The sequence below is a fragment of the Vanessa tameamea genome, chromosome Z, assembly GCF_037043105.1.
Source record: "Vanessa tameamea isolate UH-Manoa-2023 chromosome Z, ilVanTame1 primary haplotype, whole genome shotgun sequence".
Taxonomy (NCBI): Eukaryota; Metazoa; Arthropoda; class Insecta; order Lepidoptera; family Nymphalidae; genus Vanessa; species Vanessa tameamea.
Genome location: NC_087341.1, coordinates 3,181,922 through 3,198,616, shown reverse-complemented (window position 1 = coordinate 3,198,616; position 16,695 = coordinate 3,181,922). Strand labels below are relative to the sequence as shown.

Sequence of the window (16,695 nt, the reverse complement as noted above, 5' to 3'; positions counted from 1 at the left end):
TATACGAGGAATATTAAATTAACACGAGTTCATGTATACGGTTTTATTTTACCTATGTGTTCCCTCTAATTGAGACGTATAATTTTCATTAAATCAATATTTATTTTATAAATGAAACAAGATGAAGATTGCGAGCTTATTAGAGGTTAAACGGTGGTCCTACTGATGGTCACTTAAGCCATTATATAGAGACGATGTAAAAATTAAACAATGCAGTATATTATCTATACAGGGGAAGAAACTAAAAACGTTAAATCTATATATAAATTACACTGGTTCACTCACCCTTTAATCCGGAACATAACACAAATTGATCTACACAGGTTGTCTTGCAAAAGCCATGTATTGATATGATTTGCTAATTTATCAAATGGTTTCGTTCTGTTATATGAGTATCTGTGAACAGTTGGACCAGCAAGTGAACGCCGTGCTGTCTCGTATACCGCCGGGTCTGCAAGAGGCCGTACAGCGTCTGCTCTCTCGGGACCCGCACCCGCGTCCCTCAACTCAACTGCTGCCGCTCATCAACTACTTTAAGTAATATCTATTACATCAATATTTTTTTATATATTTTTTTCATATCAAACCAGGAAAAATCGTGTTTTTCCTGATTTGGCTTTTGTGGAAATGTTTCATATATATATTTTATAGGTAGCCGAGATGGCCCAGGGGTTAGAATACGAGAATGTTAATAGAAGGTTGTAAGTTCAAACCCGGACAAGTCACTGATCTACTGATCTTTCAAGTGCTTAACTTGTTTTCTGTGTGTGTATGTCACTGTAAAATTGTAAATAACGTTATATTATAATCTATCTCGAGAAATTGTAAGTCGTTCAGTTAGGTTAGGTTAGTGCTTAAATAATTCAACTCAAATTACATCAATAGTTTATAATCTACCAAAAACTTGCGATAAATTGTAAGCACTACACACACGCACACATGTGACATTATTTTTTTATAATCGGCGTTAAACGAAAATAAACTTAGATGCACAACACAAACCGTTACTTTGCATAACTATATTTCCATATAATAATTGAGAATATACTTAATAATATTTGTTTGTTTTTTGATGAGGATTATTAGTGGTTGGATGAAATATAAACAAAAATATGCTTATACACACATGAACTTAGATGCCAAAGCGAGCCAGCTATTCAAGCGATGCAGTTCCTGGATGTCATCAGTATGAAAGACGACGCTCAAAAGATTCACTTCTACAAAGGACCCCTGATTGAGGCTCTGCCGTTCATACCGAAGGTAACCACTAGCTTCTACTACACAGCGTAACGCAGCGCGAATAATACCTTCAATGGGATTAAACTTTGATCTCCAGCGCAATTTTTAAGATTTAAGAAGCTGTAGTGTTTTGCTATATATATATATATATATATATATGATTAATCTTTATTTGTGTCTTAATACGTAAAAATATTTGTATTTGTTTCGGCTTATAATTTTATAAATTAACATATTATTATTGTATTTTATAAGATTTATGTTTTCAATAATTCTTTCTATTTATTTAATACAATGGTGGCGAAATGTTTAACTATTCTATTTAAATTTTTAATTACATAAAACTTCATATTTTTTTTTAGTTTTACTGTTTATGTTTATGAAGCAATTTATTTGATTTTGACAACGTTATCTCGGAATAATATCACGTTACGCACTTTAAGTCGACAAACGTAATTATAAATTCAATACTTGTATATAAAATTGTCTTATTTTTGTAAATTATATTTAAACTGGTTTTGTAATATAATAAATGATACTGGCATATACTTTAAAAATTATTATATTTATATATTTTTCATTAATTTATTAAAATAAAATCCTATTAAAGTCGAAAATAATATATTTGGATAGCAAAATATTGGAAATATTTATGATATAATAAGCCTTTCTATTCAGTTGCGAATGTTCGCGATTTTTTTTACCAAAAGCAGCTTGAAACCACCTTTACCAACATCAATGAGGTCAATGAGTCGCCATATGATTTAATAAAATTATTTGTTTGCTAAAACTATATTTTTTCTCACTAGCAACAATATCTTTAAATATTGATTATCTTAACTGTGCCTTTGTGTATAAAGTAAGAAATATTAAATTTACTTTATTCAAATAGTCTTATAAGTACTTAAGATCCGTAATATTACAATATTAAATTGAAATGAAACTCTCATGATCATCGTTTAGAAACGTAAATTATTTCGAGAAAAATCACCAATAAACTCAGCAGTTTTTCTCTCGAATAAACTTCATTAACAAATATATACGATTGAATTTACATGTGTAAAGTAAATAAATTCTAACTTTTTATGATCTTTTATATTCTTGTGTATCGTTCTCAAATAGGTAACATTTATTGATCATAGTATTTAATTTTTTAATAATGATCAAAATATCTGTGAATTTCACATAAAATTTATGTTTTCATAACTTGAAACTAAAAGCAAGTTATTGCAGTTTAAAATTACTGAGTTTGAACTTTTATTAAGTACTTTGCAAACTCTAGACGAAGTCAATTTCAAAATTTTCGCTCAATTTCAGAACATTTACAACGGTATAATTACAGTATACAAAATCTTACGATACACAAAAATATATATATCTTTATATATTTACTTGTTTCTTTTCGATTAAGTAAATAAAGTAACTACTGAGATTTACATTTAATTTAAAGTTTTTCTAAGTAAAGTTTATTCTGATTGTATATTTCGACAATAATCTATTTAACGTTATTATTTCCACAACTAACATCCTTAGTACTATATATTATATATATATATATTTTATTATTATTATTATAATTATTTGCTGCATCAAACACCGGATTATCGGCAGGGCTATTACAGTTACAGTATAGCAACTATTGCTATCAAACATTTGTTGCGGATCGATATTAAAACAAATCAAAAAAATATAAATCAGTATATTACGAATTTATCGACTGCAACATTTATTAATCCGCAACAAATATTTGATAGCAACAGTTGCTATGCTGTAACCGTCATAGCCTGCAGTTAATTTTAACAGCAAAACTTATCTTAAATGTTTTGGTAAAATATATCTTATTAATTACGTGCACATTATTAATTCGCAAAATAATGATAAACCCGTATGTTAATTATACCTCCTTGTCCGTTTGTGTAAACAGTTCAATAGAAAGTAGTTTAAGCGATTATTCATATTTTAGTGCAGACATTTTTATCACTGCAATATTAATAATGATAACTTTTGCATTGCCTTAACATAGAAATGTGGACTGTTTTTAAATATTCATGTACTTTACTTGGCGCTGAGCGATGGAGTTAAACGCATTTATTGTTGTGTACGACACGAGCAACAGGTTTCTAACGAAGCGTCTCTAACGGTGCGACCAGTGTTATGAATTATTAATTGCCTTTCAGAAGTTACGTTGGCAGCTTGTTTGGCCAGCTATGGAGGGCGAGGTCAAGTCTCCAGAGATTTTGGGCTCCGTTCTCGGTCCCATTATGTGGATGACGAATGAATGTACTCTGGAGGAGTTTGAGAGCTTTATCCTACCAGTTCTGAAGTAAGCCTCGAGTCCTGAAATCAGGGCTCATATATCATTTCACTTAAGCCTTATTCATTTTACCCAAGCCTTGTACAATTTATATGGATAGAATACTAATACAATATATATTCAAACATCGTATTATATTTGAATTCAGAAGCGTGGATTTCATGGACCTGATGGAATCATCGAACACTGAGCCCTGTGAAACGTTGCTAGAGAACTTGCACTATTTGATAAGTAAGTCTTCGCAGGAGGAAACTAACAACAAAATCATGCCCCTGCTTTACGCTGCTATGGACAACGATAACAGGCACATACAGGTCCGATTCTGCTTTACTAATAAATTAACTTTTGAATGAATTATAAGCAACAACTACAATGTTAACTTTTTTACAGACGGCGGCTTTAATTGCCGTACAGAATATAACAGGTTTTATCACTGATAGAGAATTACACAACATAATTCTAACCAAAGTGAAGACTCTGCTCGAACTGAACCAGAATGATGTCAAAGTTATAAACCTAGTACTCGGTTTCTTTGAGATGGTTCTTCTTCGACTACAAAGAAACCATGTATCGGAAGTCGTTATACCGACGCTTCTCGTCATGAGGCTGAATGATGCTGATGTCATTACTCGTGTTGTTAGTAAGTAGTCTTTGAAATAATACAATGATAATCCGAAAAAACTTTACAACTACAACAATAGGAAATATCAATTGATTCGACTCGTCTGATCGATTTGCCACTGATCGGTTTCATAATAATTATTGGCCGAATTGTTTTAGCGCGATATGCTAATCACTACAATCGTGTCTCGAATTAATCGCGGTTCACACAAACCGTTTAGTTCATTTTTACATTTCATTCAATAATAATATTCATCAATGAATTGTTGTGAAGTTCTTTTTTTGTTATTTTCGTTATATTGAGGTTATATTTTATCAAATCTAGCATAAGCGCTTAGGTGTTAATAAGGTTTAAATTTTAAGTAAATTTAAGTAAAAATTTGCGCAGCGGCGAATTTTGCATTGCGATATTTATTGCTGTGCAATGTTTCGGTATGTTTATTGTTATTTAAAAGTAATAAGTTGAGACTCTCGTTACAGAACTTTATAAGTCCATGATATTGGAAACAAGGTTCGATGTGAACACCAACGTTATGGCCACCAAGATGATACCTTCCTTGGCGCCTCAAACTGTGAACCCAACACTTGATTTGGAGCAATTTGGCTTTTTGATGGAGGTACGTTACTATTTAAATATTTTTAATTCGAACTATTTATTCTGGATATCTTCGATCATATGAGCACCTTGTATCACGAAGATGATTCTCTTTTTATTTGTTCTATCATTTCGTTTCTCTAGGCGGCGATACCGCGATATAAAAATAGTCTCATCAAAAGACCATATGTAATATTAAAAAAAATACAAAATTTATTACTAAGGGATAAAATTATATTATTATTTTAATTAAAAGTGTAAAATCAATTTTGTTAAAATTAATATATTCGAAAATTTTGAATAACTAACAAGTTGCTTTTGGAGTATCGTAAACCAATTTAAAGCAAATCTAATTAAAAAACAGAAGTAGTTCTTCCATTAATTATGATCGAATGAAAATGAGCATCTTTACTTTTTGTAATTGTTTTGTAAATTGCATGATATATTTTGGTCGAGTAAGCAGGTTTTTTTATAATAATTTAAAAATCGATGTGATAATTATTCAGTTTATATGCGTAAATATCGTGAACGACTTTTGAATTAACAGTTTAAAGCTCAGAAGCTGTGAAGAATCTATTCTGTCACATAATTTCTACGCCTCACCATTATATTTATGAAAATGCAATCAGTATGTCGTTGTTGGGAAGAAGACCGATAATAGTCTATTAGCATAAATTCAATTTATTGCTCTATATACCGGAGACTACGGTGAACCAGTCGCTTAGTTCCTCTATATTCTTAATAATACTTTGTTTTAAAAAGAAACTCAATATAAATATTAAATATTAAATAATATATACAAAGAAACTTAGTAAATATTAGCTATTATAAAACTATTGTAATTATCGTTTATTGTAATAATTAAATGCTCCTACATACTTCAAGATGGTATCTCCATACGCGCCATTTTTAGTAAAATTCAACATTATCATGATAATAGTGATGATGATAAAAAATTCAATTTATACATAATAAACATAAAAATGTTGCTTACAGATTATCTACGATATGCTTGAGAACATTGACAAGCAACAACGTAGCCAGTTGAAGGATACAAGTATTCCTGTGCCCACACCTGAACGTCGTATCTTCCGCCAACAAACGAGCACAGATATTATTAACCCTCCACCGTTTAGTATTCCCAACCTACGGGTGGAGAGACGGAAGACATCCAGTGCCGAGGAAATGGCTCGTAAAAACTTAGCCGCCGGTCCCTCGACCTCCAAGGCCACCAGTAGCGCCGCCGGTAGTGGTGTCGGTAGTGGTGTCGGTAGTGCACTCGGAAGTGTCGCCGGTAGTGTCGCAGGCAGCTTTAAGAGTAAGTGTCTGTGTGCATACAGATAGTAATAATCGTTATAAAGACATATTTTGACAAATCGTCAACATAATTTTTAAATAACTATATTTATAAAAAAAATATCCATAACTAATGTAATAATGGTAACTTTAAAGGTACGGGCATCGGCCAATGGTTCTTCGGTTCGAACAACTCTACAACCAACGATGGGAACTTCCTACGTGTTGCAAGCGTCTTTCCTAATCGGCGCTTATCAGATAACACTTTGATGACACCCAAGATTCGCATTGCTCCATCTTGTGCTTCATCTCCAGGAGGAACTCCAGGCGGCACCTCTGGATTACCAACTCGGCGCCATTCGAGCATTGGACCGCAAGAGCGTCGAGGATCTGCTGTAAACTTATCACCACCCACTGTAAGTCGCACGAATGCCACAAACGTTGTACATAATTGACTCCTTACATTTTCCACATCTTGTATTTAAATGACACGTCATTCAATGGGCAAAAGGAGTTATTAGGACAAAGCAGAGGGCTCAGCGCTAACAGCGTCATCAATGCTAATGGTCAAGTGACGCTATTGTTTTGGCAGGTCCGTCAGTACAGAGGACGTGGCGGCTCAGGCTCGAGCCTATCCGTGCCGTCCACCTCACATCACGTTGTAAGTGATGTCAATCACCCATACCTGCCTCGCAACGGTTTCCCGAATCCTCTATTAAATGTCGACTTGGAACGGCTTAAATTGATGTGGACTGTCCTCTTCTGCGATCGCGTCTTCTCCCCATATGGACTGGGAGAGATTGTGTCATTGCTCATCATCACCATCACACACGTCCATCTGCACGAACCTGGTTGGCGTATTTATCACACGTTGCGAACTCTTTCTGTCCAATCATTATATCTCTCATCGCATCATATCGCTAGTACTTCAATTCCTGCGAGAAAATTGAGATCATAACATCAAGAAATACTGAAGTGATGCATGCTCGTTATATTCTTTTGCAAACGAACTGCGATGCATGACGCCAATCACGTCACTGTTTCAACCCGAATCGCTGGAGAGTAGCTTCTCCCGCGCCTAATAATGCTATCGTGCTTCTTAACCTTCGAAAATCTGCAAGGACCCTCGTCGAATCTGTGTTTTAATGATAATAATTGGCAACATAATTGGCTATATAAATGTAAAAAGAATTAGATTTATTTGGAAAAAAAGAAGAAATATTTTCAAAATTCAAAATTTTGTATCCTATACTGACATTAAGTTAAAGTTATTTGAGAATGTAATTCAAAATCCTTAACGGATCTCAGCACAAAACACGCGGTCGACTGGAGCTCTCGGCTCATCAAGCGCTTAAATATCGTTTTATGTTTCTTTGGGTGTGAAATGATTCAAGGCAATCGTCATCTTTTCATTTACATCGTGGCTGAGAGCCGAATGATTACCGCTGTCTCATTTACTGTTGCTATTTGTTCTTCTACGCAGCTTGCACGGAGCATGATCGTGAGTATGATGTTCTCTTACATGTTTGTCGTTCAGTCGCGACTTCTATATTATCTTCAAATTGGTATGATATTTTTCGTCACCTAGATGTTGCCCAAACGTAACATTTCCGTGATATTTGATACAATTCAAGTGTACAAGATGGCAACATCTCCGTGCACAGAACTGTGTAGTGTAGTTTACTAAATCATTTATATGACGCACAAAAATGTATACTCGAAATGTTTCATACACTAAAATATATGTATGTATCTACAGTTTAAAGCATGTTTGGAAGTATATTTTAATAATAAGTTTTAGGTACAAACAGTCTGTAAACAGTAAGTTCCATTTCTACACTAAGCCAACCTTATGTTATATAACACGATACCTGCATTTTTTAGTATATTTTTTTTCAAAATAATGAGACGTGTACGTAATATATTATATAATAATTTATGCAATCAATATATTTTACGGAGTCTTGCATGAATTTTAATACATTACAATTGTCAAAACCAATGTAGTGGAAATTTCTTATTTCAAGAATTGGTCGTTTTAAAAATATTGTTCATTTGCATGAATTAAAACTAAATAATAAAGCTACTTATCAATTTTACATAATAGCAAATACAATTTCGAAAATAACAACAACGATACCCGTTTGTGACGGACAAATGCTACAATTTGCCTATAATGTAGGGTGGTTCGATGCCGAATACGTCATCAAGCGTTCCGTTCTTGCTGACATCATCAATGCAGTCGGTCAGGTCAAGGCGACCTTCCGCCTGCCTCAGCGGCTCGCAGGGCTCCGGGATTCTTCATCAGCTTAGCAGTGGCATGGTAAGGCATCTTCCGGTTGGCTCTCACGGCAATGTACCGCAGGTGCAACAGCCATGGGGTGCGTTACAGGGCGCAACGTCCGCAGGCTACAGCGCTTTACGGCACACGGCTTTGGCAGTCAGGAAATGCCCTTCTCTAAATATCACACTAAACCGTTAAACGGTTGCTGTGCTACTCACTCGTAATAACAAAACCCTCCTTACCTTTTATCCTTATTTGTTATACGAGTGGGATGATTTTGGCGCTGCTCTGAATTAATCGATACATCGCTCACAGCGTTCCAAAGCACTTTAAGAACCTTACCCTCCCGTAATGACCACCTAGCGCCCTTACCTTTGTGTATGTGTCTTACGAGCAGGAGGTGGGGTTCAAGAACCTGCTTCGAGTACCTCATTGCCGTATTCTTAGTAGGTACTTAATACGCTTTACGAACGTTTGGTACCTCATCCGCCTGTAAAGAATACCTTGTTCTCGTTTAGTAAAAGTTGCTGTTTCGTGTCCTGTAAAACAAGATATGCGAAGTTTAAAGCGCTTCCCGGTTTATTTAGTAGCTCACCTGTTCGTGTCAATCACCCGTTTGAAATTCCTTACTAGTGGGAAGGTATTGGGCGTTGAATCGATCAATTCGGTGCAGCACCTACAGCGCTTCCTTGACAATTCTGCCGCTCTGGCGATCCCCGTCCGATCCCTCCAAGTTTAGTAGTTCCATTATCAGTGTTGTTCAAGTATTGACTTTATATTTATTTGCTTTCAAATTTCCGATAATGATCTTAAAGGAGTATTTAATTTTCTTAATAAAGACTGATTCGCTTATTTATCTTAAGCTCAATTTTATTAAATGATTTCATTGTATTTCAAAAGTATGTTGCGATATGTCGATGCGGAAAGTAAGCTTTAATTGGTATAATGTGGACATATCACTTCTCCATTGAGCAAAAAAATGTGAATTAAAAATGTCCAATTATATTAAAAAATTAGAAATTTTAAAAATTGAAAATTAAATGAAATTATGTATTAAAAATGTAACCAACATTGCGTAGGGCATAATGTTGTTAGTGCTGCTGTGATATGCTATTGTTATATTTATTAGAATTATATTTGAATTTCTTCTTTTGTTTGTTGGTGTTATCAAGGTTTAAATATAAAATGACTCAACATTATTTGTTTTACCAGTTTGGTAAAGGAAGGATATCAAAATAAAATGTGCCAACACAATTTATAAGAGATACTAGTCACGGTGATTGTGCCTACACAAAAAAAAATGCATTAAAAAATGTAAATGAAAATTTAGTCTAATTTAAATAGCACATTTAAAATAATTAATGACTCTTGAAATTATTAAAATAATTCAATATTTTTAGTGTAATTATCAAACCACGAACGAATGCGGAATCTATTTATTGTCAAGCAAAATTAAAAACAACATCTATTTTAGATTAATATATACAATGGTTGTAACTAAATAGATTATAATTATCAAACTGGTTTATTATTACTTAATTTATGGAACAAATTGTCTACCGAAAGGTCATATTTAATAATTTTGCGAGGCTGAATACGAGTTAGTAAGTCTCAAATTATGTAAAGTAACTGAGAATCTTAATGAGTGCACAATCACCACATAGACTATTTTCTCTATAAAATATTACGAAATACCCATAACTGCGTAATTTATAAATTTACACGCAAATTTGTAACAAAAACAATTATATTTAGTGTTAAATATTTTTGCATAAAATGGCATGTTTAAGGTTCCTTCAAGATTATGTAATGTATAAGAGTGTTTTGCAAAATTTCTAATTCATAGTTTAAGTAACAATATACAAACTAAGTTTGTCTTAAAATTGTCACTTTGTAGGTACTAAATTATATCCAAACACTGAAATCGGTTTTTTTTTTTTTTTGACAATAATTTTCTTCATACTCATCCTGTGCTGTCGTTTAATTATAATTTGCTTATGGCTTAATGAGTGCGATGTGTAGTATTGAGGTATTTCGGACGATGTAACAAATCTTTTGGGACATTGCTTAGAGTAGACAGTGTTGATCCTCGGAGCTGGCGGGCGGGGGCCGCGCGACTGCTAACGTCCGCTATAACCTTCGCTTTATTAGCGTTACAGGACACGTGTTCTTGTTCAAAATTAAATACATACAACATAATATTAAACAGAGTTAATAAATATTTAAAGGAAATTATTTAAACATTAGGTACGTTTATATTCGAAATATCAGATCCTTAAAATGCACTAAGTTTCGATAATTTATGTGTAACGACAATTATATTTGATTATCTCTCGCTGCGTTCCATATAACTTACGTACAAGAACTCGAGTCTTGAAACATTGATAAAGTCGACGTCCGTTCGCAGGCGCGTAGGTTTTAATCAGTCTTTATTGTGGTTGCTTGCAGCACCAGCTGTTTTCCGGGCAAACGTAAAGAGAATTTGATTATGGTTAACGTTAACGGGAGCGGGTTGAGGTGCGGCGTGCGGCTCTACGTCCGCGCTTCGCTCCATCGCGCATCGCTCCCTGCACTCATACATTACTTTCCATCTCACGGAATCAACATTCGCAACTCACTCACCATTTTACACGCTTGAGAGGAAAATTCAATTATTCGATAATAATTTGAAAAAAAAATGCATGAATACATTCCAATCTTCAGTTTTTCAATTATATACAATTGTTTTGCTCATTTGCACCCTCTGACACGGTGGTGTCGCTTAATGCATTATTTCACACCATGATCGCGTACCTACAAGCTCTAAACAGATAAAATTTAAAAGGCATTCTTGTAATTCTATTGAATAAAAATCTTGAGGGAATCACAATAACATAACTTATAGATATATATTTATAATTCCCAAATAAAAATAAAATAAAAATATATATATTAAATATCGAGATCTATCGACGAGAAATTATACCCGTAATTTAAGAACAATTTAATTATAGAAACAGATACAAAAGTATTCTTATAAAGAAAATAAATCATATCGCCATAAAAATCTATTTCTCTGAAAGTATTTTTATAATGTGTATAAACTTAATATAATGAATTATAAAAAAATTACGCATTCTTTCCGTTCCAACAAAAACGTCAACTGGAGAGAAAATGCCATTAAATTGTTCGTATCACTGTGATCGATCATATTGGGTACATATCTCACTCGACAAAATCCTATTATTTTTTACATATCAGACTCGCAAACTGAAACATCTCTTAATTTATTTAATAAATTTATATACAATCGCAAGAGTGAAGAGAGGAAATGAAAACGTTTGCAGCCTCAAGTAATTACATTATTTCAAATGTAGATCGTTATGATATTTATCATTTTTATTGTTTTGTAATACAATACTAGAATCGAACGTCTCGGTATCATAGGTGAAAAAAATCATAATTTCGCATCGAATTGACTCGAGGGGAGCTGGATTTAAAATTTTAATACAATTTTAGCCACGTAACAGAATTATTAACTGAAAATAATTAGGGTTCTCCACTTTGTTGCCCCAGTGCCACCAGACTAAATCCAACGCCGGTTTTGTCATAAGCCCTTCCTACCGCATGGGTTAATATAACAAAACATTTTTGTCATAAAGGCAATTAAAATAGCAGGTAACTACTTTTATTTCAATTATGAATCACTGTGACAAAAATTGCAACGATTTAACGAATAAATCATATAATAAAAGTACTCCATGGCTCCCTAAACATCAAAAGATTGGAAATTAGATTTATTTTTCCTTCGAGTGCATATGTTTGCACGTTCTAGTTCCTAAGAATTTATTTTAAGAATATCTGTTACAAATAATAATAATTACGGCTGCACGGTTAAATTATACAAGAAATCCTAGAATTGTACAATTTATTATTACAATCGTGCCCACTTTTGTTCGTTTTTAGTTTTTTTGAGGCTCTTTGGAAACAGGAGTGGTTAGTTGTATGGTGGTATAGTATTATAGGTATCTATAAGAATGTCGAGAAAGTGAGAAATAGAGATAAATATGTATAGCTCGGTATGTAAGACTATCGTATAAATTATATTATATTGATATTGTGAACCTTTCAAAAGAAACTTATGCCTTCATTGTTACTAATCTGATAATATATAATCTATAAAAGAAATATAAAGAGATTATAATAAAATATAATATGTTATATTTGAAATATAAATTATAATTATTTATATTTATCGAGAGGAGGAAGTGGCTAGGTCTCGTTTCGAGTATCTATCTACGTACTAAGTAAAGTGATGTAGTTAAGGATTTTGAAGGATATAATTCTTGCGATTTTGCAATAAGCTATATTATGTGTATAATATTTCCGAATTTTTATATGAGTTATCGGGAAGTATTTTTGTTAGAATGAACGTAGTGCCTATAATATGAAATTATGTCGAAAGTATTTCGAAAGGCTACATACGACAAATATTGATGGGTAACATTTAATTTAAACTGTTATTTTTATTATCTTCAGAGGGTTGTGGTGTTTGCTCACTGTTAGGTATACATAACAAACTTATGTAATTGTGCCCTTTATGAACGTTCTCTCTTTAAAATATATTCTATTAACTATGAATAGTTACTAGTCTTTATGAAAGTGCTCTTTCTATAAGAAATCTTGACTGCTGTGTTTAGGCGAATATAAAATACGACAATACTTATGTATCCTTTCGCCTGCTCGCACAAAGCGACGGAGGTTTCTTGTTAAATCTTATAATAATAAAACGAACGAGTTTGAGCTTATCCGGAGGAAGTAAACGTACTGACTATCCATATACTTTAAATTTTTTTTAAGAGAAAATCTTTTTCTTTTATTTTGTACACTTTATTATATTCGTAGCTATTCTATACTAAAACTCTACCTGAAGCTTTAACTTTCACTTGCGATGGACAATACCTATACCCTTAGACTAACTCCGATGGTCTATAGATGACATTTCACGTTGTCACCCTTTTAAAATTACTATGATATATTAAGTATCGGGGATCTATTACACCATTTTCAATGTGATCGTACGGCTAACGTACTGGGACACCAGACAACAAATCGGCAACGTATTGTGAACAGTGGTGTAACCGGTCCAGCGGACTATGTTCCATACAATGCATACTTATTCAAAGTTAATCAATATATGTTTCAATTATTCTGCATGTTAATGTTATTGTGAAGTATATTAATCCACTTATTACATAGACGTTACAATTTATCTTATCAATATCAGTAGAATCAGAGTAAATATGTTATAATTAGGTATTGTACGATGGGTAACACGAGGACGTAGAGAAATTAAAGATATTTATTGATAATAATAACGCACGCGTGCTACCTATCGTACAAAAGTTCCTTCTTAAATAAAAAAGTATAACTTCAAGTAATCACTCTTCAAGTAGATTTGATGTTATTATAAGTATTGATCACATACAGGTCCTAGCACCGCAATATATGAAAAAAAAAAAAATGTTAATCAAATATTATATTCCTATAAATGATATTATAATCAAAAATATTATTGAATGTTTTAACTTAATAGATATATTTGGTTGTCACTTGTCATTCTATCTATGTATACGTAAAAGTAGAGAAACATTAAAAAACAATAAAATGTAAATGTGTTTTATTTCCTTCTCAATTCCCACTTACTCAATCTTTAACTCGAGTTTTGATTTTAATTAATGTAACTACTGCGATTTATGTAAAAATAGGTAAATCCAATAATATAATTGTATTAATGCATGGAGACAGCTTGTCTCTGAACAAAAATAATCTAATTAAGGATATAAAATTATTATGTGAAATTCATAATCAAAAGAAATGCAAATTTATAATTAGTACATTTCCATATTCACATACCTTGACAGATGCACAGAATTTACATATTTATGACTTAAATGTATGTTTATACAATTTGACCCGACATTGTAGCAATGATTTTATGTTATTTGACATTAATAAATTCATATATAGATTTAAGTTGACAGGAGGTACTATGTACCTCCCAATAAAATCCAGAAGACAAATTGGTAACCTAATTGCTTACAATATTAATAATTATTTTATGCCTAATGTTACCAAGGATCATATGCATAATAAAAATAACAATTTCATTTATATTAACACTGATAAAAGTAATTTAAACTGAATTTTAGGATAAAAGAGGTACCTAATAGTAATTTAACTTAGGATAAATTAAACGTAAGGATGTTGTGAGCCTTTCTATTGAGCAGACTATTGAAATAGCCTGTGCAGAGCTTGAGCATGTCATTGTTGTATGCGTATACAGAACTCCTAGCGGGTTATATGAAGCATTTGAGAAAATATTGGAAAGTGCATTATTGAAATTATCTGGATCAAGTAAATATATTTTTATTTGTGGTGACTTCAACATAAATTTATTAGAAAACTATAGCACAAGTATTAGATTCAGATCATTATTATATTCATATAACCTCATTAACTTATTCTTAGAGCCAACTAGAATCACTGAATCCACTGCAACATGTATTGACAACATATTTACCAACTGTGTACCTAATCATAAATGTATTATAAATATGTTAAGTTCTGATCATTGTGGACAGTTGGCTTCATTTAATTCGCAAATAAAAAATAATGCTAAGGATTTAAAACAGACATTTGTTCCAATCAATTTGTATCGAATTGAGAAGTTCAGAAGTAATATCATGGCAAAGCTCTCATATTTACAATTAAATGATAATTCTAATGAGCTTTATAACAATTTTTTTAAATTAATTAAAACAGAATTTAATGCCATATTTACTTCCAAGACAGTCTATTCTAGGAATTTTCTTAAATTTAATGATTGGGCGACTGTCGGAATTCACAAGAGTAGGCAGAGGTTGTATGAACTTTATAGTGAAAGATCATACAACCGGTCTTTTTCATTTATCAGTTATGTTAGTGCCTACTCTAAACTATTCAAACGTGTATGTCAAACAGCTAAATCATTGCATATAAAAAAAAAAATTATTGACGCACTTGATAAAATTAAAATGACATGGAAAATTATTAATTGTGAAACTGGAAGAGTCAAAAATAACATCTCCGACTTTGCTTTTCTATTGACAACAATTTATTTTCCTCAGATCGGGATGTTGCAACTGTTTTTGAAAAATTTTTTGCTGACAATCCGTTTTCGACTACTAACTCATTAAATGCTTCTCCTACCGTTGCTGAATCATTATTAAAAAACCATGTGGAAAAATGTAATATTAGCTTTAAATTTAATAAAAAATTGACTGCACACCTTGGGAATGAAATGATCGCCTCCAGGCTGTTTCAAATAACTAAAATATAATTATCATTGTACATGGAAAATGGTTAAAAAAAAAAATGTATATATCCCGCTGAGTTTCTTTCGCCGGTTCTTCTCAGGTCCGAGGTGCTAAATTCCGAACCGGTGGTAGATTTTTGACAATCAATAAGCAAGTGTAAACACTTCTATATTGAATAAAGATTTTTGACTTTGACTTTGACTTTGAGATGATGTGTACAGTTTAGAAGTTTTGCTTCGTAGTCTCATCCAGACCAACGACATTCGTTTCAAATCGACGCAACCTTAGAGCGTAAGTGTTTCTAATGCTAGTTAATATATTAAAAGCTCATATTAAAAATATAAAACGGGCAACTGCCATTCGGCCTTGCGCACTCGACTTCAGGGTTCCGTACCACTAGATACTTTTAATTTACTTCTAATAATGATTGTGTAACTTTGATAAAGTGCACATATTAGTAGTCCGAACAATATTACATAAGTAATTAGTTACAATCGAGCTGATCTAATGTATTATATATAGATGGAAGGTAGAACTTTTAAATTGTTACTAGATAACTCCTTAAGTTTGGAATCGCTTTGTTGGATTTGACGAGCCCGTATGCCGTATTATGCCCTGTACAAGAAAGCTTGATCTATTTGACAGATGTAAATATTTTCTGACCGACATAACTTTGCAATGGCGAACATATTATTTTCTTAATTTAATGATTTTCAAAATTGTAAAAATATTTTAAAAAATACATATAATACAAAAGTTCCTTAAGATTCAAGCGTTATCCGAAAATTTTAAGACTTTTTCGTTTATATATTATTATTTCAAAGTAAAATTTATATAGAAACACTGAAAATAATAGACGCTTGTACAATGTTACATCGGTCGGACGGTAGGGACGCGAATAACAAGCAGTAACTGCGACAAATATCGATTACAAAAATCCTTGTTAAAGATCATTGTTAAGTTATTGTTACGAACGGGGGTCCTTTTGGTGGGGTCCCTTTGGCTAGTG

General features: G+C 32.5%; 1 protein-coding gene across 2 annotated transcripts in view; it reads left to right on the top strand.

The window, feature by feature from the left end:
• The window catches only part of Bma (black match), a 171,813-nt gene extending 162,179 nt beyond the window's left edge, over positions 1 to 9,634 (top strand). The window contains exons 8-17 of one of the 2 annotated variants that reach the window (XM_026644506.2): positions 407 to 537; positions 1,137 to 1,260; positions 3,417 to 3,562; positions 3,702 to 3,867; positions 3,944 to 4,193; positions 4,655 to 4,791; positions 5,766 to 6,087; positions 6,222 to 6,481; positions 7,549 to 7,566; positions 8,248 to 9,634. In XM_026644506.2, the coding sequence (XP_026500291.1) occupies positions 407 to 537; positions 1,137 to 1,260; positions 3,417 to 3,562; positions 3,702 to 3,867; positions 3,944 to 4,193; positions 4,655 to 4,791; positions 5,766 to 6,087; positions 6,222 to 6,481; positions 7,549 to 7,566; positions 8,248 to 8,547 (1,854 nt within the window). In that variant the 3' untranslated portion in view covers positions 8,548 to 9,634. The remainder of the gene's footprint in view (positions 1 to 406; positions 538 to 1,136; positions 1,261 to 3,416; positions 3,563 to 3,701; positions 3,868 to 3,943; positions 4,194 to 4,654; positions 4,792 to 5,765; positions 6,088 to 6,221; positions 6,482 to 7,548; positions 7,567 to 8,247) is intronic. The other variant, XM_026644507.2, reaches the window with a different exon arrangement.
• The last annotated feature ends 7,061 nt before the right edge of the window (positions 9,635 to 16,695 follow it).